At 46.0% G+C, this 25,587-nt stretch overlaps 1 protein-coding gene across 2 annotated transcripts in view; it reads right to left on the minus strand.

Annotated features, from left to right (window-relative positions):
- The window catches only part of Lbr (lamin B receptor), a 57,450-nt gene that overhangs the window by 10,912 nt on the left and 20,951 nt on the right, over positions 1 to 25,587 (minus strand). The window contains exons 1-7 of one of the 2 annotated variants that reach the window (XM_050143039.1): positions 13,659 to 13,791; positions 9,689 to 9,867; positions 7,512 to 7,721; positions 4,885 to 4,968; positions 4,477 to 4,669; positions 2,803 to 2,999; positions 117 to 171 (exon numbers count right to left, since the gene is read on the minus strand). In XM_050143039.1, coding sequence (XP_049998996.1) covers positions 117 to 171; positions 2,803 to 2,999; positions 4,477 to 4,669; positions 4,885 to 4,968; positions 7,512 to 7,721; positions 9,689 to 9,853 — 904 coding nt within the window. In that variant the 5' untranslated portion in view covers positions 9,854 to 9,867; positions 13,659 to 13,791. Of the gene's footprint in view, positions 1 to 116; positions 172 to 2,802; positions 3,000 to 4,476; positions 4,670 to 4,884; positions 4,969 to 7,511; positions 7,722 to 9,688; positions 9,868 to 13,658; positions 13,792 to 25,587 lie in introns of those variants that run through there. The other variant, XM_050143040.1, reaches the window with a different exon arrangement.

Below are 25,587 nucleotides of genomic sequence, written 5' to 3' on the forward strand. Positions count from 1 at the left end.
TTTATTCACAAGTTCTTCAGACTTCTAAAAGACAATCTACTGTTCAATATCCCAATGAATCAGTGCCAACAGTTTAAAACTGTAAGATCATTACGTATTTAAGAAAAAAAAATCACCATTTATTCTATACTTGAGTCTTCTTCCATCAACAAGAGGTGTTCCTTCTACAACCTTAAAAGGAAAAAAAATATTAAATTTTAATTTAAAAATTAAAGCACATTATCACCTTTCTTACACACTACACATTTAAGTACGTGATCTCCACAAGAAAGTACCTCACGGGGGTCTGGAGAGATGGCTCAGTGGTTAAGAGCACTGACTGCTCTTCCAGAGGTCCTGAGTTCAAGACCCAGCAACCACATGGTGGCTCACAACCATCTATGAGATCTGGTGCCCTCTTCTGACCTGCAGGTGTACACTGTATACATAATAAATAAAATCTTTTAAAAAAAAAAAGTACCTCATGGTAGGAAGTACAGCAGTGTGCAATGACAAGCCCTTTGACGAAGCAACCTCACGGTCAAAGTTCCCTTAAACATACATGGTTAGTAATTTCTCAGCACACCAAGACTACTGCCATAACCACCTCACCAAACCGTCCCACACATAGCACAAATCTAGTGTGCTCAGAAATCTCCACTGGGTTCCCAATTACTAACAAAACAGTCTCACATCTGTGAGGCTCTCTTCAAAAATAAATAATAAAAATTAAAAAACACAGAGAAGCTAGTAAGACCCACGGTCTCTACGACTCAATGAACTTCCACAGTTATAACAGTCATTCAAAAGGGAAGCTGCGGAGCGTCAAGGTCCATGTGCATGCTTTTTCACATGCGGGGAAATGAGTATATATGTAAACAATAGTTTAACATGAAGAGGAAAAACCTTTTCAGTCCAGTGTGTGCTGCCAACACCACGTACACACTCCTCTACTATGCTGAGTGTTATCTCCAGCAGGAGACTGCGAGCAAGCTTCCCAAGTGGGAATCACCATGGCGAACCCACTGCACATAGCACAGTGATGACCCTGAGAGGGTGGGAATGCTGCTGAGTAAAAGGGCAGCCACATACACCCAAGTAGTTCCTCCAAAATGTAGTCGTTCACTTTAAACCGTCACACACTAAGATAGTATCATCTGCCAGCACCTGTTCATTTGCTGTGGAAGGGGAACCCAGGATAGAAATGTAAAACCTGAGATCACAGGATTGGCGAAACCCCAAGCCATCCTTCTCAGTTGCAGCTGTCTTGTTGGGCTTTAGTCTGACAATACAGATACAGGTTTCAACACTATGTATGTATGTATGTATCTATCTATCTCTATCACTCTCATTTGTGTGCACACATGACTTTTAACCACCAAAGCTAATTTTCCAAATAAATGTCAACTAGTTTAGATAAGCCTCATGATAAATTAATCTGAATCTGAATAGAGCCCTACTGTAAGAACGAGTGTAGTTCCATCATCACAGATGCATAGGGCAGCCAGTTACAAAGAGACTGTACAGCACTGAGTCTGCAGCTCCACCCTAACAGAACTTCCCTTCCAGCTGGCAAAGCTGCAGTCTCCTAAGAATAAGATCTGAAATAAATTATGTACTGTTTAGGGTGGCTCATGCTCTTTAAACATATCTCTAACAACTGAAAGAACGCTACTCAGCGATGGGAGGGAGTTTAAAAGATACTATGAGAGTCTGAAAAAGGACTCAGTGTTCTTGACAAAATTGAAAACAAACTTTAATCTGTATTGTTTCTTTTTTTGAATTCATGGAGCTCAGAAGACAATAATTTAAGAAGTTATACCTGAAATGAACACACTGAGGAAGTGCTCTTTTCCCCAGCCGCCTCTACCAAGAGCCATCAATAGCTTACTCTTTCCTGTTGGAATTGGAGGGTGTGAGAGAAAGACTTGACTATCAACTTGACAAGATCAAGAATAACCTCAGAGCAAACCTCTAAGCAGTCATGAGGAAGTTTTTAGATTGGGTGAAGGTGTGAAGACCCAGCACCACCCAAGTGAAAGAGGAGGAGAGGAGCTGGAACACAGACTGCTCTTCCAGTTGACCCATGACTCAGAGGATGATTCCCAGCACTCACGTGATGATGGCTCACAACCATCTAAAACTCCAGTCCTAGGGGCTCTGATGCCCTCTTCCAGCCTCTAAGAGCACTGCACACATACAGTGTACATATGTACATGCAGGCAAAACACCCCCATACACAAAATAATTTTAAAAAAAGAAAGAAAAAGGGAAAGAAAGCTGAGTATAATTATTCATTGTCTCTGCTCCAAAAAACTACGATGCAATGACTAGCTGGACTCTCTTGCCACCATTAGTTCTTGAATATAGATGTTACCCCAAACCATAAGCCACAGAAAAAAAAAATTTCTTTTGTTAGGTATTTTATTGAAAAAACAAGAAAATACAGGACATTAAAAAAGAAATATAAATCAGTTTTAAATTTATGCTTAAAAAATGAAGATATAGGGCACAGAAATAACTATGTTAGTATATGACTGATAGCTTCTATCTTTGAAACTGCTATAAATATAAGTAATAACAAAGAAGTCACACAAGTTTCACAATACCATGCCCCTTCAGCCAAACCTTACCTTCAGCCAGGATGGAACACACCTTTAATCCCAGCACTGGGGAAACAGAGGCAGACAGATCTCTGAGTTCAAGGCCAGCCTGGTGGTGAGCTCCAGGTCAACCAAGACTACACAACAAGAACCATGTCTCAAAAAGAGAGACAGAGACTGAGAGAGAAAAGCAAGAAAATTATAAACCCCAAAACCTTACCTTCCCAATTGGGAGAAGGTAAAAGAGAGCTTGAACAAAAAACCAGAGGAGGTAGATGCCACAGACTCTGGTCTCCCACAGCTCATCCAGAGTTGGCAGAGGAGGAGGGAAGCTCAGCAGGCTGGGGTCCTTCTGCCTACACTGCAGCAGCAGCAGGAGGAGGCAGGCAGGCAGGCCGAGCATGATGAGAACCGCACCTGCAAACAACCAGTCCAGTCAAACTCAAATTTCAATCAAATCCATTTCATTGTTAGTCATGTGGGATTTATTTATTTACTTATACTTGTAGGGCAACACTAGGCCTGCGAACTGTTTAAAACCAATCTACAAGGCATCATCAAAATCTCACCCATCTAGGGGCTGAAGAGAAGGCTTAACAGTTAAACGCACTTGCAACCACATGGTGACTCACATCTGTTCTCCTGTGACCTCCCTGGCCACCAGGCACACATGTGATGCACATAACAAACATGCATGCATATAAAGTAAATCTTAAAAAAAAAAAAAGACACCTCTCCCTTATCTCAGGCTGAGGAAATGGTTGAAGCAGGTACGTAAGGAGTTCAAACTCCAGGATTTATAGGCGGAAGGAGAGAACTAACCCCAACCGCTACATGAACACTGTAGCATTAGCTTGCTTACTCTCTCTCATGCTCTCTCCTTCCCTTCCTCCCCCACCAAACAAAAGAGTAATAAAACATAGTAATTTTTAAACTCCATCTCTGTCACCCCCAATGGGCACACAACCTTGGGCAAGTGAGGAAAGCACAAACTCATCTGAGAGAGCTAACTCTGAAATTTTCATCTCCAGCCACCGAAAGGGCAAGTCCTGAGATCCAAACAATAGTCAGTCTGATCTTTATGAGAAGAGGAAACAGGATCTTTTTACATAGCCTACGTTAGCCTTGAACTTACTATGTAGCTCAAGCTGGTCTTGAACTCTACAGATCCTCTTTTCTCAGCCTCCCAGGGCTGGGTTATAAGCATGAGTCAAGCCTGAAAATGAGCCCTGTAATCTTAACAGACTTTATATCCATGAATTTCTAACTTTAACATATTGTCACTTTCACACAACATGTACAGATTTCTAGTGATGCTGGACACCATCTGTGACAGACCACTAGCAAGGGTTGTAACTTACAACAAGCAGAACAGGTAAGTCAAGCAGACTACGGACTGTTTGGATGAGGGCCTGAGCTTCCGCCAGCTCCACGTGCTCACTAACCCTCTGCACTGTGCTCCTTGAGCAGCTCATTCACACCGCCCAGCAGGTGGGGGGGGGGGCAGCAGGAGATTTTATGCTGCAGCCTGACCCTGCTATGAATGCAAGCCAGGCTCTGCCACCTCCCCTCATCACTAACAGAGCTCTCTGTCCCTACAGGGCCACCACTACCCTTCCCAGGACAAAAATCTCCTCACCACTCCTTTGCAATTCTATCCTCAAGACCTAATAGCTGAAACATTAAAGAGAATCACATCAACATCCTTTCTACTCTATGGCTGTCCCCTGCCAAAGCTCTCAGCTAAGGCCTTCATACCACTGCTCCTTCTCTGGAAAGTTCTTCCCTAGTCTACCATCTCCTCATTCTCTCCTTGCTGCACAGAGACCTTTCCTGCGCACATGAGACAACTCTGCCCACCCTTTCTCCTCCCTAGTGGGTTTTTAACACCTACCAGGTGCTCCTCCAAACTCTAAGTCCTTCCTCTGGGGAGTGGTCACTTGAAAGGTTTCCAAAGGTGCAGGTCCTTTGGTAACAAGCTTTTGTTCCTTGAACTCTATTTCTTTGACTTTGACCTCTTCTCTTCTCGGACGAAGGCTGTACTGTGTAGCCATGAAACTGCTTTCTGGTGATAAAATAACTCTTTCCTAGTTTGAATAAAAAAAGTATTAAATACCTATAGTTTACAATTAATGCAAATGCTCTTAACTCAGCATCTCTATACAGCTGTGAATATATAAGAATAAATGTATTAAATTGCATGCAGCCTTAAGGACAGAGTATAACAAATAAAATACAACAATTCCAGAGTGAGTGTGAAGGGAAAAGAAAGAGCGCCCCAGATGAAAGAGTACTTTGCTACCTGCTTGTTTTTAAGAGATATGTCATTTCTCTCCATGTGTTCTGGCTCCCCATTGTATATATTGATGCTGTTTCCAAACGGCTTCTAAATGGGACATAAAAACATCATAATCAGAACTGTAACTGACTAAAAAGATCACAATGATAACAAGTTACTACAATAACAAGTTACTACTAAAAGGATCACAATGATAACAAGTTAATGCTGGACATGAAGTAGAGACAAGCTAAAAGACAAGACAAAATCAGCTAGACCTCCTGGTTTTCAAAGGTCAGCTCTTACAGGATAAACTGTGTGCTAGTCTTTTGATAAGGAGCCTCATAATGTAACCAGCTAACCTCAGACTCACTATGTAGCTAGGGCTGGCCTCAAACTTGTGGCAATCCTCCAGCCTCACCATCCTGCCTGAATATTGGGATTACAGCTGTGTAGCACCATGTCAGGTTTCAGAGCAAACTTTCCATCTTTCAAACACTCTCCTACTAATGCTCCCATGTCACTCTGAGATGCTGTAACTTTTCTATGGAAGGCAGGTAAGTCGAAATTGGCATATTCATTCTTAAGCTAGAAAAAAAAAATGAAGAAAAAACATTCAGTGACCCTATAACAGTCAACAACAGGAAGAGTGGGTACCTGAAGTTCATGCTACCTGACATTTACCCTTAATTTTCTCCTTACAGAGAAAATAGAAGCAATTTAGCTTACAAGGGCTTGTTAAAATAAAGGTTGCAACATTTTCACTCCTCTGTAAACTATTAACTAAAGCACCACTGAGTCAAGAAGAAAACTAAAATCCAAGCATATCCTTGTGTGACAAAGACCAGCTGACAAACGACAGCATTAACACCGTAGTGGTTTCTAGCTCCATGTCTTACCAAGCAACAGAGCATTCGCCATACACTTAAGCTTACCCAAGTGTCAATGTGCCACTTGTTAGCAAATGACACACCTAAAAGCTATCTATGTGCAGTATCTCAAGTTCTGAATAATCTCTACTAACCAAAGATGGAACACAGCCAGTCAGCCAACTCTAAACCATGCTAACTACATGCCAATGCCTTCTATTAAATGGATAGATATATGATGGATGACAAGACGCTCAACACTGTGAGGTAAACTATTCAGAAAGAGCACAGCAGGAGTGGAAAGGAGCGGTCCTAACAAGATGTCCAAAGCCGAGGCAGCCTGAAGGCGAACAGGCACACAGACCATCCAGTAGGCTAGGGCTCTAATGGTGAGGGGCAAAGACAATCTGGAGCTGTGTCAACAGAAGAGCACGGTAGAAAGATGGAAGTTTAACAGCACTGTGCAGAAAGAGCAAGCCCGCTATAGTAAGCAAAATGCAGTAAAAAAAAAATAGAGGTAAAAAAATCTTTGACAGTCATGGAGGACTGTTATAATCCTCAGAGTAAAAGTCCAGTATGACACTGGAAGAAATGTTCTCACCCAATCTAGCAACAAGCCTCTGTTCTGCATGTCTACCTGACCTAACAGTTCCAATTTCATGAGAACTTAGTCTAAGGAGATAACCAGATGCTGCAGAAAAATAAGTGTTTAGAATAGTGAAAACTTGGAAAGAAAAACACTAGGGTGCACCACAGAACTGACTTTAACAATAACATCTATATAATTTATTTTGCTTGCTATATAACAACAAAAAAGAGAAATATTCCATGGTAAGTTGCTCGCATTACTTTAACACGTTAAAAGTTTAACTACAAAAGTATACATATAGTCTAGTTTTTGATATTATTAAAAGCCTATATGCATTGTTTCCAGAAGAGATAAATATTAAACGAATGGAAACAAAGGTATTCTTTTTACTTGAAGCATCCTGTATTTGCTCTACCATCTAAAACAGTAGTTCTCAACCTGCAGAATGAGACGACTTTAACAAACCTCTATCTCCAAAAATATTTACATCACGATTCATAACACTAGCAAAATTAGTTTTGAAGTAGCAACGAAAATAATTTTCTCATTGATGAGCAACATGAGGAACTGTGTTAAAGGATCGCAGCATTAGGAAGGTTGAGACTGCTCTAAAATATTCATAAAAAAGCACATTAAAAAAAAACAACTCATTGTGCTAGGTCTCTAGGCCCCACACACTTCTACATGCACCATAAAAGTCAGTCCACTGAAAACACCATTTTTAAATATGAAAAGTGATCAAGCATAAGGAGGCCAATTAGGAGAGCGAGAATGTCTCTATGACACAGTTATCATTTTATGGCCTACAAGCTATGTCTGTGTTGATGGAAACATCCTTTAAGAATCACATACAAATAGCACTCCTAGCAACATTTTGAAGCTGCTAAGACAGCTCAATGGGTAGAAATGCTTGCCTTCATGATCTCAGTGTGACTTCTTATCTCACATAAGGATGGAAGGAGAGAACTGACTACACAACTTCCACGTGTGTGCCCATACACACACTGCATATATGTACATATACATACACTGAAAACAAAAAATTGAAAAAAAGGGCATTTTTCTTAGATATTCAAAAGAACTATACTACATTATCAAACACTTATATTTGTTATTTCAACAACCAAAGTGCAAATAATCTGAATAAGCATTTATAACAGGGAAGTCAGGGTAGTTACAAATGAAACAAGTACCAATACAAGCGGAGTCAATTTAACTTGCAATATTTCCCTCCGAGGTTCCTTTTCCTTAATGTCAGCCTGATGGGAAGCAGAGGCAGATCTTCTGGAACCTTTTGGTGCCCTGCCAGGGGATCGGGAGCGTGACCTTGAGCGGCTGCGGCGGCGTCTTGAAGGAGAGCTGGAAGTTGAGCCACTTTTCCTTTGCTTAAAGGATTTTAAAGGCTAGAAAGAAAGAAGCAACAGCTGTTTTCAGAAGACTACCATCCAGTATCAGAGTAGAGCTAGAAGAGGTCAGTAAGGGCCACTCCCTGCCACCATCCATCATCACACAGGACCAGTGGGAACGCTGCAATGATCCCACCTCCTAGGAAAGAAACAGTTCTTTCCCTCCTCCGCCAGCTTGGTTGGTACTTCTCTGGAGTCAGTGCCTATCCCACTAGTTGTATATATTCCCAGTAACTTAAGAAAGGCGTAGCCGGGCGGTGGTGGCACACACCTTTAATCCCAGCACTTGGGAGGCAGAGGAAGGCGGATCTCTGGGAGTTCGAGGCCAGCCTGTTCTACAAGAGCTAGATCCAGGACAGGCACCAAAAGCTACAGAGAAACCCTGTCTCGAAAAACCAAAAAAACAAAACAAAAAAAAGGCGTGTAACTGATAATGACTAAAACCAACAAGGTTGGACATAACTAGCATGGAACCAATTTTTCAAAAAGTAATCAGCCCTACAGAGTCTCTCTGAAACCCACGTGAGTTCTTAACAAAGCCCACGGTTGATTCCCTTGGCTCAGCTTCTGCTCTGATCCACTGAAAAATCACTCCTTCCTCATTTCTAGGAATTTGGACCTGAGCAAGGCAAACCCCTGGGCCTCTGTCCAGGTACTGTCTAGTGTATGTGGCCCTCAGCTAAGGACGGCATTTACCTGTCTTACATGATTGCTAACAGCATAAAAGAGAAGTCAATGCCATACGACCTGGAGTTGCCTAAGCTTCAGAAACCCCATGAGCCATGAAGCCTAAAACACAGGGTGTGATCACAGACCATGGGTCCTAACTATTAGTTACTGACAGGTCACAAGGTCCAAAACTGTAAAGTTCTTTTTTGTTTTCTTTTTTGAGACAGGGTTTCTCTGTGTAGCCCTGGCTGTCCTGGAACTCGCTCTGTGGACCAGGCTAGCCCTGAAGACAGAAATCCCACTACTTCTGCCTCCTGAGTGCTGGAATTAAAGGTTAAAGGCATGCACCACCACCAGCCAGATCCAAAACTGTGAAGTTCTAAAGACAGAGCATTTTGATTAAGTAAGCTCATGCCTGTTGAATACAACTAAAACTCTGCAGTTTTAAGATATTTTCCTAGAGATTAATTGTTATGCATTTTATGTGTGTATTTGTATACCATGGGTCAACATTTTAAAATCCAGGCCCTCAACAGGCTGGGAAGGGGCCTCAAACCTAGAAAACACTGATTAAATCACCAGTGTTGAGGAAGGAACTCAAGCCCTGCCAAGAGGTGGTGGCACACACTTTTTATCTCAGCAATTTGAGGCAGAGACAGTAGGATCTCAGAGTTCAAGGCCAGTCTGGTATATAAAGGAAGTTCTGCAGGGTGGTGGCAGCACACACCTTTTAATCCCAGGACTTGGGAGGCAGAGGCGGGTGGGGGTGGGCGGTGGGGTATCTAGGCAAGCTGGTGTACTGACAAACTCCAAACCTACACAGAGAAACCCTGTCTCAAAAAAAAAAAAAAAAAAAGCAAGTTCCAGGACAGCCAGGGCTACACAGTGATAAAATACACAGTCTTAAAATCAAAGAGTAGAAACTCAAGCCCTGTACATAGCTATTTCAAAATCAGCCAAGTCTGCCTCCTGTGGCCCCTCCACTGACCCAGTCATGCACCTCTCTGGTGACTGTCGGCATCATCCACAGGCCTTAGGTATGCTGCCCGCCCACACCTGTTTCCCTGTTACTCCGAGCACTCAACTCCAGGAAACAGTGCTAACTAACATCCTAAACCTGGGGCTCACAGCAAACACCTCCCAGGAGGACCAGACTCAAATGGTATGAGCATGCCAGGATCTGCACCCACACTTCATTCCCGCATCCCTGAGCTAAGAAGAGCATGAGCCCAGAAGCTGGAGGTTGACGGGTGCCTTTAGCCCTCAGCCCTGCCGCAAGCCTAGGGTACACTCACCTTGACATCGCTCTCCTTCAGTTCCAGCTCCGTTCCATCTTTGTATTTTACAGTGTACAGCTGGGTTTTGCTGTCATGGCTCAGAATTTCTACTTCATAATAAAGGGAGCTCCCGGGCCATCGACCTCTAACCACTTCACCCTCGGCAAACTTCCTACTTGGCATTTTCTGAAATTAATCTGAACAATTGTGAAGGAAAAAATTCAGTCAATTTACTTTTTGTTTTTTGGTTTTTTGTTTGTTGGTTGGTTGGTTTTTTGGAATAGGTTTTTCCCTAAAACACAACTTTGTAGATCTGTTAGCTGGTCAAGATTTCTAGCAGGACAACACAAATTATTATTTGAGCTTCATTTTATTTCATTTGGAATCACTTTGTAGGAGATGACTTAGCCACTGGGGTACAGGAAGTGAAACTGAGAATTAACTTTGACAATTGTAATAGGCAATTGTAATCTTTTGTATTACTCAAAATGCTACTCACCTATAGTAACCAAACCACAGAGCACATCTCAAAAAAGATACTTATTTTTATTTGTAAATCTGCATGTCATCTTTAAAAAGCTTTAAAATGCACTTAATTTCATTTTTTACAAGCTACCTTACTGAAAAACTATGAGGCAAACTGGGAAAATTAAAAATACACAGTTAGTATTACTATAACCCACCAACAGGAAGGGATTTCAAATCCATAATAAAAAAAACATATTTGAGTGTTACTTCATAAAGTTTGCATTCTCAGAGTCAAATTCCAAGGGCATGTCAAATAACTCTGCCAACCACCCACCCAGGCCAACATGCACGTGGCCTTCCTCCAAGTTCACTCTCAAGCCTACAGCTGACACCTACTCCAGTTCTAACATTCTTTGCCACTGTTTCAGAACAGGGCCATGAAACCTTACATATACTTCAAAAAACTACAACCTTCAAGAACTGTCATTTACAGGGGGCAGTTTTGCCATCCTTTTAGAATATCAGATGGCTGTGCTCCTAGCTCTAAGGTGGGGAGGTTTCTCTCCTCACTGACTAGCAGATTCACAGGCTAAAACCAGTGCCTCTGGCCAGTGCCCTTGATACCAAAATGATGGAGCAAGGAGACAGAAGACTCCTTCAGCTAAAGATGTCTGTCACCTGCTAAGCAGTTCTCCACATATCACCCAAGCACCTAAAGACAAGTACTCTTCACACACTCCTGCCAGGAGGAGCTGGTTATGCAAGGACTCTTGCAGACTGTGGAATTAAGGAGAAAGTTGCATTACCTACCACTCCCAAGAAAGTGTTTCTAAATACATTTCTTCACTGTTAATCGCCTGAGAAAAAAACTTCACAAGCTTTATTTGTTTAGACAGACAGCAGATGAAAGTAAACTCAAGTGCTTATCTGGTGATTAGAGGCACATTACAGACTGCCTCAGTCTCCCTAAAGTGTGCGATAGCATCTCTGGGGTAATGAGGGTTTGGACTTGGAAGGGGAAAGAGCCCAGAAGCTCTGGGAATGAAGCTGGGAGGCAGAGCACCTGCGGGAACCTTGGGAGGCAGGAGGGCAAAGGCCCACCTCTGCATAAGGGGGAGGGGCACGAAAAGGGAAGGTGACAACATCAAGCTTTGTCGATTTCGACACTTAGTTCCAAGCCTCCCTGGACAAAGAGGAAGGAAATGTTCTGGGCTTCCTTCTCTGGTGCCCCCTCTTCCTTCCCAGACCGCCCCAAACCAACCAATTACTAGCATGAGAGTCTCCTACGCTGGTCATCCGAAGTTTGAGTAAGTCACAATATCTTTGTACATGAAGATGCCACTCTGGTCTCAAACAACACTTCAAAATCTTGAAATGAGTACATCTGGGCTTCTGGGCCACCTGCATCTTTAAAAGGGTCCTTGAACAGATTCATCCTGGATCATTTGAAGCATTCATTCATTCATTGTCATTTCTCCATCCCCTGGACCATCTGGGCCCGATCCTACTTAGCTTCTGAGATCAGATACTATCTGAGAGGCTTAGGATGGTACGGCCCTAGACTCATCATTTCTCTACTGCACCTGTCAGGCATCATATTAACTACATCTACGCAACAATGAACACATGTCAATGTCAAAGAAAAAAAAAAACTACTACTTATTAAGTATAATCCCTGGGATACAGAAATCAAAGCACAAAGTAGATATTTGAGCCTTAATTTTTCAAAAGTGCCTATAATGTGAAAGAGTCTGGAATTTGATCCTCAGGAAAAGCGGGAGGGAAAGAGTTATTAACTGAGACGTGGCTGGGCCTAGTGACTTTAATCCCAGCATTCAAGAGGCAGAGGCAGACCTTTCTCTGAGTTGGAGGTCTTGCCTAGTCTACAGTGGGTTCCAGGACAGCCAGGACTATCACACAGAGATTTTGTCTCAAAACAAACAAATAAAAGAACTGAGACTTGATGGTGATATCTGTTGTAATTTGAAAAAAAAAAGCAGAGAGTGAGAGAAAGACGCCATGGGACAGAGCTCAGGTGGAGGGGCTCTTTACTGGGGGAAAGTGAATGGAAAAGGGGGAGGGGAGTGGGGAGACCTCTGCGGATAAGAGTGGCAGAAGAGAGACGGAGAAAGAGGGGGATGGAAGGCGGGCAGGGTCCTTTTAAAAGGGAACATAGTGTATGGATGGGCACAGGTGGTGCTCTTGAGTGGCTACAGCTATACCCCACAAGGTCAGGCCAGTACAGATGCCTCAACAGTAGCTATCTCATGGGAGGTGAAGAACCCAGAGACAATAAAGGATGCGACCGGCAACATGATGTGCACGCCTCTTTGCCCGAGATCCATACACAGCCCGTGGAAGCTATGTACTATTGCACTGCAGGAGAGAATTATACTGTGCAGGAGAGAACGGACAGGGGGCTCCAGACACTTGTGCGTGTCCTTATGCCCCCAAGTAACAAGTTAAGATACGCAGACAGGCTTCCCTTAAAAGGGTGATTCAGTCAAGTCAGCTAAGAAAGGCTGTTTACTCAATACAGTACCCTCAATCCTACACGGCAGAAATACGGGGATCCTCGGGTGTTTTCCTGTTCGGCCAGATTCTTGCTAATTTGAGTGTCATTTGGCACTGAACTCGCACATACAATATATTACTATGTATCAATGTGACAGATTTCTTTCTGCTACTTTGCTCTCGGGCGTTACAAGGGTCTTGAATCATTTCCCCACTTTTCCAAATTCACTGCGGCAGAGAAAGAAAGCGCAAATGATGTCTGCCAGCTTCCTCCCTTTTAACAGCTGAGCCGGTGAGGCCTGCTGGGCAAAATGCAAAGAGGAACCGGCTCGCAGCGTCTATGCTCCTATAGAACCACCCAGAGCGGTTTTTCCCCCTTAAATCCCAAAGGTACATTTATCGTTTACTCCTGCTCATTCGCGCCCTCCTCCCCGGGCAACGCTCGGAAACTAAACTGAACTAATCGTCCCACTCTCTGGATTAGGTTCCCCCCCATCCCGCGCTTCTCTGCAGCCCCAGATCTACACGTGCTTGTGCACCTGGGCTCCGGCCCTCGCACAGCAGGTGACCGACCCCCAGCGGGGACAACGGCAGGGTGACTCGCCGCCAGCCCGTCCGACGTCGCCGACGCGGCCTGGAGCAGGCCCTCGACGCCCGAGTGCGCACTAAGTGGCCCTCGAAGCCGCGGGCGGCGCGAGCCCGGCTGTCAGCACGCAGAAGCACTCACGAGGCCTGGGAAAGGCGGGACGGCGTACCGGGAGTTGGGGCTTCGCCTCCCGGCGGCAGTTAGCTCCTCCCCGAAGGTCGCCCGCCCTCCGAGGGCCGGGACGCCGCGGCGAGCACAGCCCCGGGGCCGTCCGGAGTTCCCAACGCGCGCGTCCGGGGGGGGGGGGGAGGTGCGCAATTCGAAACCCACGCTCTGCTTCCCGCCCGCGCCATTCCAGCCTTGCCGGCCGCCCGGAAGAACCTCCCTCCACACGCGGCGGGGACCCGCGCCGCCGCTCACCTGGCCCCGCTCCGGCGGGAACTCCAGCCACCACTCCGGGACACTCACGCAGCAGCCCGCGGCGGTTCCGAGCGCGACACCACTCGGCCGCGCTCTCGCGCCCCCGAGGTCCCGCCCCTAGCGCGGCCTCCCTGGGCTCCTATTGGTCCCTCGACCTTTTGAATCATCGCCGGCGCTGCCGATTGGCCAGGCCCCGTGGCGCGTCCGGCCCGCCCGCTCGTGAGCGTTCGGAGTCCCCACCCGGCTTATCTCGGGCGCCCAGGCTCCGCGTCGCGCTCGGGCCCGCGCTCTCCCGCGGGGAGTCCCGGGCGGGCGGGCTGTGGAGAAGATGAAGCTCATGCTACCGCCGAGCCGGAGCGTCCCGGGCTGTGAAGCCGCGCCCGGGTCGTGTGTAACCCCGAGAGCGAGGGGATGGCGCTCTCTCCTCGGCTCGGTCCGAGTGGAAATCGAGTCGGCGGGCACAGCGATCCAGGCCCGAGCCCCAAACTTTTCCCCTCCCTCCCTGCTGTTGCCACTTTTGATTGTTCCCTTCCTCTCGGGTTGAGCGTTCAGAGCAGTTCGTTAACCACCGCCACCACCTCGCAGTGCTGTTGGGAATGGTATTTCTAACAACCCTAATCACTTGTGAGTGGGTTCAGATGCCAGGCTGAGCACGCCTTTCATGCGCAGCCTAGCTTCAGGTGCTGTCAGTTACAAACAAGCTCTTCCTCACATCTTGAGCGAGTTCCCCTTCCTGAGAACAAGTGCTGCCACCGAATCGTCGTCATTGCTTTTGGGTTTGCCCTAGGTGGAAATCCGGACCACAGGCGTTTGCGTTCTATTTCAAAGTCAGAAATCCTCTGAACGTGAATCTTGGCAGATCCCTTAAGCCTCAACTCTTAAGGATGAATCCTGTTCAGAGTTTTGCAGCAAATGATACAAAAAGGAAAACGCCATGCAGTGGGGGACTTTAAAAACAAATGCTATTTTTCATTCCAAAGAAATTCTTCATTCCTCATGGTTTTTACCCAGATCCAAGATTTCGTTGGGTTTTCTCTAAAGCACGTGTTTCCTGTATAACCATTTTAACTAACAAAATAAAAAATGAGAGAGGAAAACCCCTTATTGTAAACATAGGTTCAAACTATACACTTCAGAGGGTCTCTTCAAAAGAAAAGGGTGTAAATGAGGTAGGTTGGACGATAAAGTGCCTTGCCTTGCAAGAATAAGGACCCTATGAGCAGTTCAGATCCTCAGCACCCAAATAAAACAAGAGGCAGATGCTCCCAAACAGCTGTAATCCTAGAGCGGGGACAGATGTGGCTGGGGACAGATTCCCCTGGACTCAGTCTGTGAGAGCTAGGAGCAGTGAGACACTACTGTCTCAACAAGGTGAAGAACAGTGGGGAAGGGCTGGAGAGGTGGCTCAGTGGTTAAGAGCATTGCCTGCTCCTTCCAAAGGTCATGAGTTCAATTCCCGGCAACCACATGATGGCTCACAACCATCTGTAGTGAGGTCTGCAGACACACACAGACAGAATATTGTATACATAATAAATAAATATTTAAAAAAAAACAGTGGGGAAGAAAACTGACAATAGTCTTTGGCCTCCATAGATACTTGCCTATACACACCACACACACACACACACACACACACACACACACACACACGAGCTCTACAAGCAAGACTGTCAATGAATTCATAGTGCTTTATAGTCACTCAAATGTTCACGTGCTTATAGGCAAGGATAGATGGGTACTGCAGAACTCATCCCCCCTTTTTTTTTCTTAACGTTAACTTTTAAATTTTGAATTTTGTCCATTAGTAAGTTAGAAGGGGAGACACACGGGTCCAGACACACTAGTTAGTTATGAGAATTAGCCACAGTTATCGGGGGAAATGCAGCTGGCAATGAGTGCATATAACTGATTTCAGATTCACTAAGTCGCCATTTGCAATCAGTACTTTCAGATAGATGAGGTGGTGTTTTCAATACACACTGATAGCACATGTGTATCAATACATTTCTAATGGATTCTGGGCTTTGTCTAAGTATCTAACTCCTTTGGTCCCACCCCCATAACTGGCACGTGGGTGTGAGTTGTATCCTCAAGCATCCTCACTGCAGCCTAACCATTTAAACCACCAAGTTCATCTTTGTTTTTTCCTTAAGAGCTGGAGGTAGAAGACAAACCGCTTACCCACCCATGAGTCAGCCATGCTGCAGGAGCACCTGATCAGTTAGTCCTCAAGATCCTTTTGCCACTCAAGACGTATTTATTTGCAAATTTAAACATTCTCTGATGGATAACTAAGAAGTTAAAATTTGTGTGTGTGTGTGTGTGTGTGTGTGTGTGTGTGTGTGTGTGTTCAGAGTCCTGTTCTCTGCAGGAAAAATATCCCGACTTCAGCAGGAAGCAGGAGAGTCATTCAGAGCTCTTGCCTGCTGGATTTGGAGCAGAGATGGCAGCTTCTAGAGTTCTTCCCATGCTTGTGCTCTATAACCCCACCTCCAGCCCATCAGCTCTCCAGCGTCTCCACAGACTGATCCTTCCATTCCCATTCTGGAATGTTCCTGCTTTTCCCGAGTAAAGCATCCCAACAAAACTTCACCGAGTATTTCCCACACTGTCACAGGGTCCCACGTGTCACTCGTGGAACATTTGCCGTCATGGAACATAGAAAAACCATTTTGTGCTCTTTGTATCCATGTCTACTAAGTTCCTGAGTAGAACTGCTAATTATGAAACTGCCCTGTGTCCTGCAGAAAGCCAGCTCTCCTCAAGCTTCTGCCAGCCTGGAGCAAGGCCACACAGAGAAACCCTGTCTGCGGAAGAAAAGAAAGAAGTACAGCGGCAATGGAGCAGTCCTGCAATGAACTGCTCCCACCCCAGAGTGGATGAAGAAACCCTATACCTCAGGTGTCCCTGGCTTCTGCAGCTGATCCTGCTGGCCCTTGGTGGGACATTGCCCTCAGCTGGGCTAACTGGTCTTTGTTTTGTTGTGTGGCCTGGCAGGCCAGGAATTATTTTTTATTTTTTTAAAGATTTATTTATTTATTGTGTATACAACATTCTGCCTCGATGTATGCCTGCACGCCAGAGGAGGGTGCCAGGTCCCATTACAGATGGTTGTGAGCCACCATGTGGTTGCTGGGAATTGAACTCAGGACCCCTGGAAAAGCAGCCAGTGTTCTTAACCTCTGAGCCATCTCTCCAGCCCCCCAGGAATTCTTTAAGTAGAGTGGACTGACCTCAAGTTCACAGAGATCCACCTGCCTGCTGGTATTAAAGCCACCACCATACTAGGCTGCTATTGACCTTTCCTCTCTTCCCTCCACCCTGGCCTTGCCCTCTGCACCATCATTTCCCTTAATCCAGACCGTGGAATTGAATGTTTCATTTTAAACCTACCAAGCATCTCACGAGGAGGTCAGGCCCTGATCCCAAACACCTGGCTAGTTTGGCGGGGTTACACGTGGCTCATCCCGGAGGACAGGCTCCTCCCACCCATCTACCGCCTGTGGAGGGAGAGAGAGAGAGGGAATGAGATACCCTGTGTTTGTAATACACATTACCAGGCAGCAAGATCGCAGTGGGAGGGTGGAGCACTTCAGGCCAATGCTGCCAGTACTGAGGCCCTGACGCCATCCCCAGCTCCACTAATTACATGACGACTACTGTGTTATGTCCTCACTCTGGGTGAAGAGAAGACCAAGTCCCTCATTGTTAATATTTGGCACTTAAATTTCTCTCCCATGATTTCAACAACTCTACCACTAAACCACTCCCTATCCTTTGACCCTTTGGGAGCAGTGGAGTCAGAGTAGAGAAGGGGAAAGAGAGGCAGTGGGCTGGTGTCTGGTGAAGCCCTACTGTGTGCCGCTTTGTCCCGTCTCAGTGAACATACTACCATCTACATGTGTACTGTGAGAAAACTGAGACTCAGAGACGTTATCAAAACTTTCCAGGACCACATTTAGCACAAAAATACTATGATAGAAACTCTAGCCTGAGATCTGAGGAAGCCAAGGACCCCAAAACATGTTTTCTCGGCCGTGCACTCACCTGGTTCCTAACCACTGGCATCTGTTGGCACACTTCACATCTAGTACAAGATGCCTCTTGTTCCAGGTGGGCTCTCCCAGGCCGTCAGAAAGTAGCTCGCAGACGCTTGTCCGCATTTGGGGATCCCTGCTCTCCTTAGGGACACTGTGCAGTGAACTCACCTGACCCTCACCTCTGGGTTCCTTCCTCCATGATTCTTACCTCAGCTTCTTTCATTTCCCCATCCTGGCTCCTGGGGAAACTGCCTTCCCTTCCAGGCACTGTCTCCGAAACCCCACATTTAGCACAGAGCACTGTGATCTGCGTACTATTTATAGCACAATACTCAGTGTGATTAAATCTATCTCAAACATGTTTGAGGGTGATGATAAAATATTTGAGATGAATATTTAAAGTCATATTTGCATAATTAATCTTCATTCATCTCTCTTCATCTAACTTGAACAAGACTACGTATTAACTGATAGAGGAATGTTGTTACAAGCCGAGAACAGCCTGGCATTAAAAACCCTATTGAGGGCATAATAATACAATAATTTTTGTTATGGTGATGATGAAGGTGTGTGTGTGTGTGTGTGTGTGTGTGTGTGTGTGTGTGTGTGTGTGTGTGTGTGGTGGACAAGAGCACTAGGGCATCCATGTGAAGGCAGTTTTCTCCTTCCACCTGCAAACTCTCGCCATTAGACTTGTGTGGGAAGTACCACCTGGAAGGCCCCGAATTATTTTATCCATAGCACATGCATGCTGTGCTTTGGAAGGTGTCCCCAAAGATCCCTGTGTTAGGATCGTCCCAACTGGTGAGGTTTCAGGAGATGGTAGGATTTTAACAGGTACAGCCCAGGAGGCTTCCTTTTGTTTTGTTTTCAAGGTAGGGTTTCTCTGTGTAGCCGCAGCTGTCCTGGAACTCACTCTGTAGACCAGGTTGGCCTCAAACTCAGAAATCTGCTGCCTCTGCCTCCAGAGTGCTGGAATTAAAGGCACGCCCCACAACACACGGGGAGTCTAGGAGGTTTTAAGTCATAGAAGTGTTGCCTTTAGGAGAATTGTGGGCCACAGTCTCTGCCTCCTCTTCTTGTTTTCTCCTCTTCCTCCTTCATTTTTTAATTATTTTTCATTTTTCTCACCAAAAGCCATAAGGTGAGTAACTTTGCCCTACCCATACACATCCCACCATGGTTCACCACCTTGCCACAGGCCCGAGGGCAACTGGCCATGAACTAAAACCATAAACCAAAAGAAAGCTTTCATCCTTTTAGGAGGACTTAGCTCAGGTGTTCGTTAAGGCAAGTGAAAGCTGACGAGCAGCACCCAGGAGAAAATGATGAGAGATAGCGTGAATGTCTCTTTAAATAACATGTACACTTAAACTCAATTTGAAATCCAACTACGACATAGATTCAATTGAAAGTTACATTGTTGAATTAACAGCCCTAAATAGCTGGCAGAAGTAGTTCAGTAGGAAAAATGCATATTTGCATGTATTTCTTCAGTCTTCTTTGGCTTTTTTGTTTGATGGTAGTAAGGATAGATAGCATTTAGGACCTTGAATTTACCAGACAGACAATTTATTGTCAGACTTTTATGCAAAAGTTTCCCAAACTGGCCTTGAATTCACTCTGTTGCCCAGGCCATCCTAGAACAGGTGATCCTTCTGCCTCAGCTTCAAGAGCAGCGAGGATTACAGGCCTGAGACCCCCGACTGAGCTCTCAGTCCTTGCTTGCTTCCCACACAGCAGGCTGGATTCCAGGATCCTAGTGCAGAGCCCAAGAACATAATCTCTGCTTATCTCTCTGAATGCCTAACTCACTAATACCTACCTTAGCTACCCACAGTGCTCCTCACAAAAATTCCCTCCTTAGCAACACTCTAGCCAGGCACTCTCCCGCTTCCTTCCTCCTCTTCTTCCTCTTCCTGTTCCTCCTCTTCTTTCTTCCCCCTATTTCTCCTCTCCCCTTTTAGTTTTGGATTTTTCTGTTGTTTGGTTTGCTTTTGGCGTTTTGGTTGAGCCACCTTCTTGACTAGGCCTCAGCGCTGACGTATAAAGTCTTGGGCAAGTGCTAACAGTTCCCAAGGTCCCAGACCACATCACTAAGAATCACCACGTCCTCCTTTAAAGGGTCAAGCTGAGAAAACTCAAAGCTGTTGGGAAAACTTGTTATTTGTTCCAGGAATAACAGGAAACAGAGCCCCTAGCTCCCTCCCCTGTAAGAGGACCAGCAAGCCCCCTTCCAAGTTTTTGATAATTCTCACTTATCTGACATTTGTCTATTTGGTGGTTGAGACTGGAACTCCTATAACCCAGGCTACTTTTGAACTCACCATACTCCAACCTTGGCCTCCTGAGTGCCGGGATTACAGGCATGTGCCAACACACCCAGCTAGGAAACCATTTTGTTTCTGGTGGCGAACGGGTTAACAGAATGCCAGTGAAGCCTAGTTAATTCATGTGGGCTCTGAGGAGGAAAGAGAAGCCACGGGCTGTGGTTATCAGGCACAGTTTGGCAGGGCAGGTGTTTTAGACACACAAGCCTTCAGAGGACAATGCTGCATCTTCTGAAACAGGCCCAGAAGTGCTGGAACTTGACGGTAGTGTGTTTGTCTAGCAGGTACAAGGCCCTGGGATCAGTGCACACACACATACAACACACACTCATACAGAGGCAGGGACAGAAAGAACATTTTGAGGCCACAGGAATAGGAGAGACTCACCTGCAGAGAATCAAGAATTCCAGCACAAGTGACTTTTGTTTAAAGCCTTTCTCCTTTCCCAGCCTTAAGCCTGCCACCTCCTAGGAATCTTAACAGAAACTCCGGACAGGAGGGAACAGATCCTAACCCCTAGGGGCAACCTCATTGGCTCCTGGTTTTATCTTATCAGATTGAAATCCCAGAGCCACCCTATAATTTAAAAAAAAAAATCTTATCAACCCTTGGAGCTGTACCTGGAGAGCCCCCAAAATGGTAGCCGTGGCTAAGCCAAATTTTACCTGTGATTCTCCCTGGAGATATTTAATTTTTTATCTGTAGATGAGTGTGCTACCTGCCTGTTTATGCACACGGGGAGGAATCAGATCCCCGGAACAGGGCTGTGGGCTACTGTGTGGTTTCTGGGAACTGAACTCGAATCCTCTGAAAGAACAAGAGCTCTTTCTTACCCACTGAGCCATCTCTCCAGGCTTAGGCTGTTTTAATGTGTGTTAGGCAGATCTGGTCCCGACAGAACACCTGAGAGACTAGTTTGGAAGCACGTGTTAGCTAACCGTAACAAACTGCTGAACCGAAGGAAGCGGAACACAAGAGGAACTACTTACCTGGCCCAGCTTCACGGCAGGAGAAGCGTGAGGCTGCTCACTCCCTGTGCCTCGTTGGGCTAGGAAGCTGAGTGACTCGCTTGCTCCAGCAAGGCCTAGGTTCCGAGGCCTCCAGTAAAGAGCAAGCAAGTGCCACCAGCCAGCCGGGTGCCAAGGTTCCCGACCTGTGAGCCTACAGGGGACATTTCGTGTTCTGATCATGACAAGGGGAAATAGTTTGTTTTGGTGCGTAGTTTCAGAGAGAGGATCTGGGGGATAAGATAGACCCTTCCGGAGCCAGCAAGATGGCTCAGCAGGTAAGGGCACTTGCCACCAAACCTGACACCTGCGGTCCATCTGCCAGACCCAGATTGATGGAAGGAAGCAAGTCCTGAAGGTTGTCTTCTGACCTCCAAAACGGCATCTAGTATATGCGCACACACAATAAATAAATGCTATCTATTTATTTATTTTGAGACAGGATCTCTCTAAGTAGTCCTGGCTTTCCAAGAATTCTCTGTGTAGACTAGGCTGGTCTTGAACTCACAGAGATCTGCCTGCCTCTGCTTCCTAGATGCTGGGATTAAAGTTGAATACTTTTTTAAAAATGTAAACAGATAGTGATGAGTTCTTCAAAAACAGGCCGCAGTGACCTACTTCCTCCACCCAGGCTCCGCCCTCTGTGAAATTGTGGGCTTGTGAAGGCAGAATTCACCCAGATACAGAGAACTGTGAGTCCTTAGCCCCCCGTGGCCCAGTCCCCTCTTCACACTGTCACCAGCTGGAGCCCACACAGCATGCGCGGCCCAACCACAGCACAGAGAAATGCTAGCCCAAAGTAATTTCCTCTCAGGTCCCGGCACCTATGACTGGAGGGGAGCTACAGGGACCTGACTGGCTAAGCTGCGTGTTGAAAAGGGAGACCCGAGAGTCAGGGACACTTGCACTTGAACCCTCTGGCTCTGCCTCCCCTGGGCACCTTGAGTAAGACTTCACATTTATTTCAGAATATTTCCTGATCTGTTAGATGGCAAATTTTAAGCCTGTTATGAGGCTTGAACTTACCAATAGATTATCAGTTAATAGTTCTGACTAAAAGGTTTTTAATGTATTCATTTTGTAATATAAAAGGAATACTGAAAGAACTTTGAAAACACATTTCAAAAAAATTTTAAACAAATTCTAGGCCAAGCTATGATTATTGTGCTTATTTAAATGGGGTGCAGGTTAATAGGGGAAATGAATGTGTGCTTGTGTGTATGTATGAAAAGACACACACAGGAATGTAAATGCATGGGAAAGCCAGAAGTTGATGTTAAATAAATGTCTTTCTACGTTTGATTGATTGATTGATTGATTGATTGAGACAGGGTTTCTCATGGAGTTCATCAATCCTGCTATACTGAGCAATCAGTAAGTCCCAGAGATCCCCGTGTCTTCACTTTCCCCTTGCTGGGATTGCCAGTTTGTACCACAGAACCTGGCTTTATTGCACGGGTACTGAGGATCAGAACTCGGGTCCTCGAATCTGAGCAGCAAGCAGTTGGCAACCTGCGCATCTCCCGGCCTGCACATCTCCCTAGGCCCACACAGTGCAGTGCTTTTGAGGAATTCGAGGCTTTTTCAGTAAGAAGCCACATGGCTGCAATACAAGCAGTCGCCTGGGGAAAGCTGCAGCCAGCTGGCTGCAGTTCCTTAGACAGCCTCTCAAGGACTGGAGGCTGTGTGTGTCCTAGTTCCTAGGCCAACACTTCCGTCCCTGCTGCAACAGCCCCAGCCTGGTAAGAGCCCTGCGGCCGCTGGACAGACTGCTTTTTAGCTATAGGAGCTCTTTAACATGCACAAATTGGAAAAATATCTTTCCTGGTGTTTGTAATATCTTATAATCAAAAATATTTCCCTAAAAGTCTTTATAGTGCTTGGGCTGTGTGTGGTTGGAAAACGCAACAGTATGGTTGACAGGAAGGCTTTTAAATAACTTGAGCAAGCTCTTCGTCCCAACCACAGCCACCACACCTGCCCTTGTTCTGCTTTTAGGTATATATCGTGGAAGGTCATAGAAGTTGTACCTGACTATTAGCCATTACCCATAGGTCACTGTCTTCCAACCAGAATCTGAGGCTACGGTATGGGGGACTGTGGATGCTTGATTCAGATCTAGAGGGGACGAGAGAAGGGCATGGTGTAGCCATAGGACTTACAGCTCCTGTGGGTCACATCGCTACCCTCCCCCATGTTGAAATGAATGTACCACGTCTGGCTATAGACTGTAGGCTCAGGAGTGTTTTGTAACAAGCTGCCCAGCCTGTGGCTAAGATTTGAGTCATTTTTAAAGGCTCAATGCCCCATGTTAAAAGCTCTGTCAGAGTATCATTAGTGCCCCCCCCCCCCAGCGACCTCCAGGCTATGTCTCAGTCAGCTGCAGAGCGGGGCACTTGCTTAGATGGAGTTAAAGAAAGAATGTACGGTAAACAAACCCAGCCAATAAAGAGAGACCTTTTCCAGTCGCTGGAAGCCAGGGGATGTGCCTGGTGAGCATAGGTCTATCTAGATGGTGGCAGAAGCACAGCTCAAGCCCTTTAGAAAGCTGGCTGGGAGTAGGTGAAACTGAAAGTCCAGAGGGCCCGGCTCTTCCGTTCATTGTGCATCTGAAAGAGCTCAGAGAGCATAAACTTTTTTTTTTTTTTTTTTTTTTTTTCTGTTTCAAGTTCCTAGCCAGGAAGGAAGAAAGAAACAACAGAACAGCTTGATCACCGTCAGTGGAGCAGGACCAGGAGACCCTATCCTTAACTGGCAGGGACAGGGCCCAGACCCAGCACCTGCCCACCATTTCACGCTGCAGAGTTGCAGGGTTAATGACCACACTGAGACCTAGTGCCCAGTGCAAGGACTCTGACTAGGGAGGACTTTGGATTGTCACATCCTTGTGAGGTCTACACTAGGCTCCCACTTGAAGCTGAATGCAGCAGTCTCTCAGCTCATATGTCTCTTTCCTCAGCATGGCTGAGCAATAAAGAATTAATTGTTGAGAGCTAGCTATGGCAGCCTAGGATGGAAACGCAGCTCTCAGAAGGCTGAGGTGGGGCAGAGGAGGAAATAAACCTGAGGGGTGGCTGCTGTGGAGACAAAGTCAGCATGTTCAGTGTGCTCACGTGGGGCAGTCCCTGCACCTCATCTGATCTTCCCTGAGACAGTGACAAAGTAACCGAGCATTGAGTACATCTGTGAAACCTGCCTCACCCAGTCTCCCCAAGCAGTACAGGATGGGGGGGACCTTTGTGCCTTGCACAACTCCTGAGTGCAATGAGCCAGAGAGACAAACAAGGTGTGGAGAAGCAGAGCCAACGCTGGCAGTAGAGCATGGCTGGAGGCCACCCAAGAGCCCATCTGGCAAGACAGCTACTGTGACCAAATCCAGCTTCCTTGGATCACTACTTGAAAAGGCCAGTGACTCAGGACGAAGTTATAGCTGCAAGGGAAGCCAGTAAAGCAAGGAAGAGAGGCTATCAGTGTTTGAGCAGTCATTGTAAGGGTCTATCAGGGGAAAACTCCTTCCTGCTAAGCGACCAGAATCTGGAACTGGAGGGAGACTTAGCACTCCTGTTCGGGCCAGGTCACCTACAGAATGACACTACCAAGGGACCACCCTTAGGAAGGTGAGTTCACCTTCAGGCATGCAAAAGAGATGGCAGAATAATGTTTCCTTTAATGCAATAATGAAATGTGGTATTTTTTCTTCCCAGAATTTCACCCCACACACACTACAGATCCATGAATTTGCCAAGAGATTCGAATTGGTCTTTTCATCCTCCCCCTCCCCCCAACCTCTATCTCTCTCTCTGCCTTTATCTTTTGGATGCTGGCCAGATTCTTTTTTTTTCTTTCTTTTCTTTCCTTTCTTTCTTTCTTTTTTTCAAGAAAGGGTTCCGCAGTAGTTTTAGAGCCTGTCCTTGAACTAGCTCTTGAAGACCAGGCTGGCCTTGAACTCACAGAGATCCACCTGCCTCTGCCTTCTGAATGCTGGGATTAAAGGCATACGCCACCACCACCTGGCCTACTGGCCAGATTCTAAATATGCTTTTATGGCTTCTTTGGGACCGTTCCCTCTTTATCCACCACGGAACTGCTTGTCCACCATGTGTCTGGCCTCCACACCAGCTCAGGTAGCATGGCTTTTTTTTCCTGTTGTCTAATCCTCAGGTCATCAGCTGAGATTTACAATTTTCCTTCCCTGGATTTTTTTTAATGTTAATAAATTGTCCTCTAGATCTCATTTGAGTTCATTCTTAAATTCTTTTATTAATGAGACTAAGAAGCCCAAGAGCAGAACCCCAGCTCCCCCTACATTACTACGATAGAGAATCATCTTCAGGGACTCAGGTATAAGAAAGAGGCAGATGGTAATGAGCAGAAATGATGCAGGAGAGAAAAAATAAACAAGGAAAAGGGGGAGTTAGACCCCACACTAACAGGTGACTTGTAGCTGGAGCACAACCAGCTTGTATGCAGCTCCACTGGCCTGTAGGGGGCTCCGCTAGCCTGTAGGGGGCTCTGCTGACCTGTAGGGGGCTCCGATGACCTGTAGGGG

Source organism: Alexandromys fortis, unplaced genomic scaffold, assembly GCF_014885135.2.
Source record: "Alexandromys fortis isolate MF-2015 unplaced genomic scaffold, M_Fortis_MF-2015_v1.1 scaffold_51, whole genome shotgun sequence".
Lineage (NCBI taxonomy): Eukaryota > Metazoa > Chordata > Mammalia > Rodentia > Cricetidae > Alexandromys > Alexandromys fortis.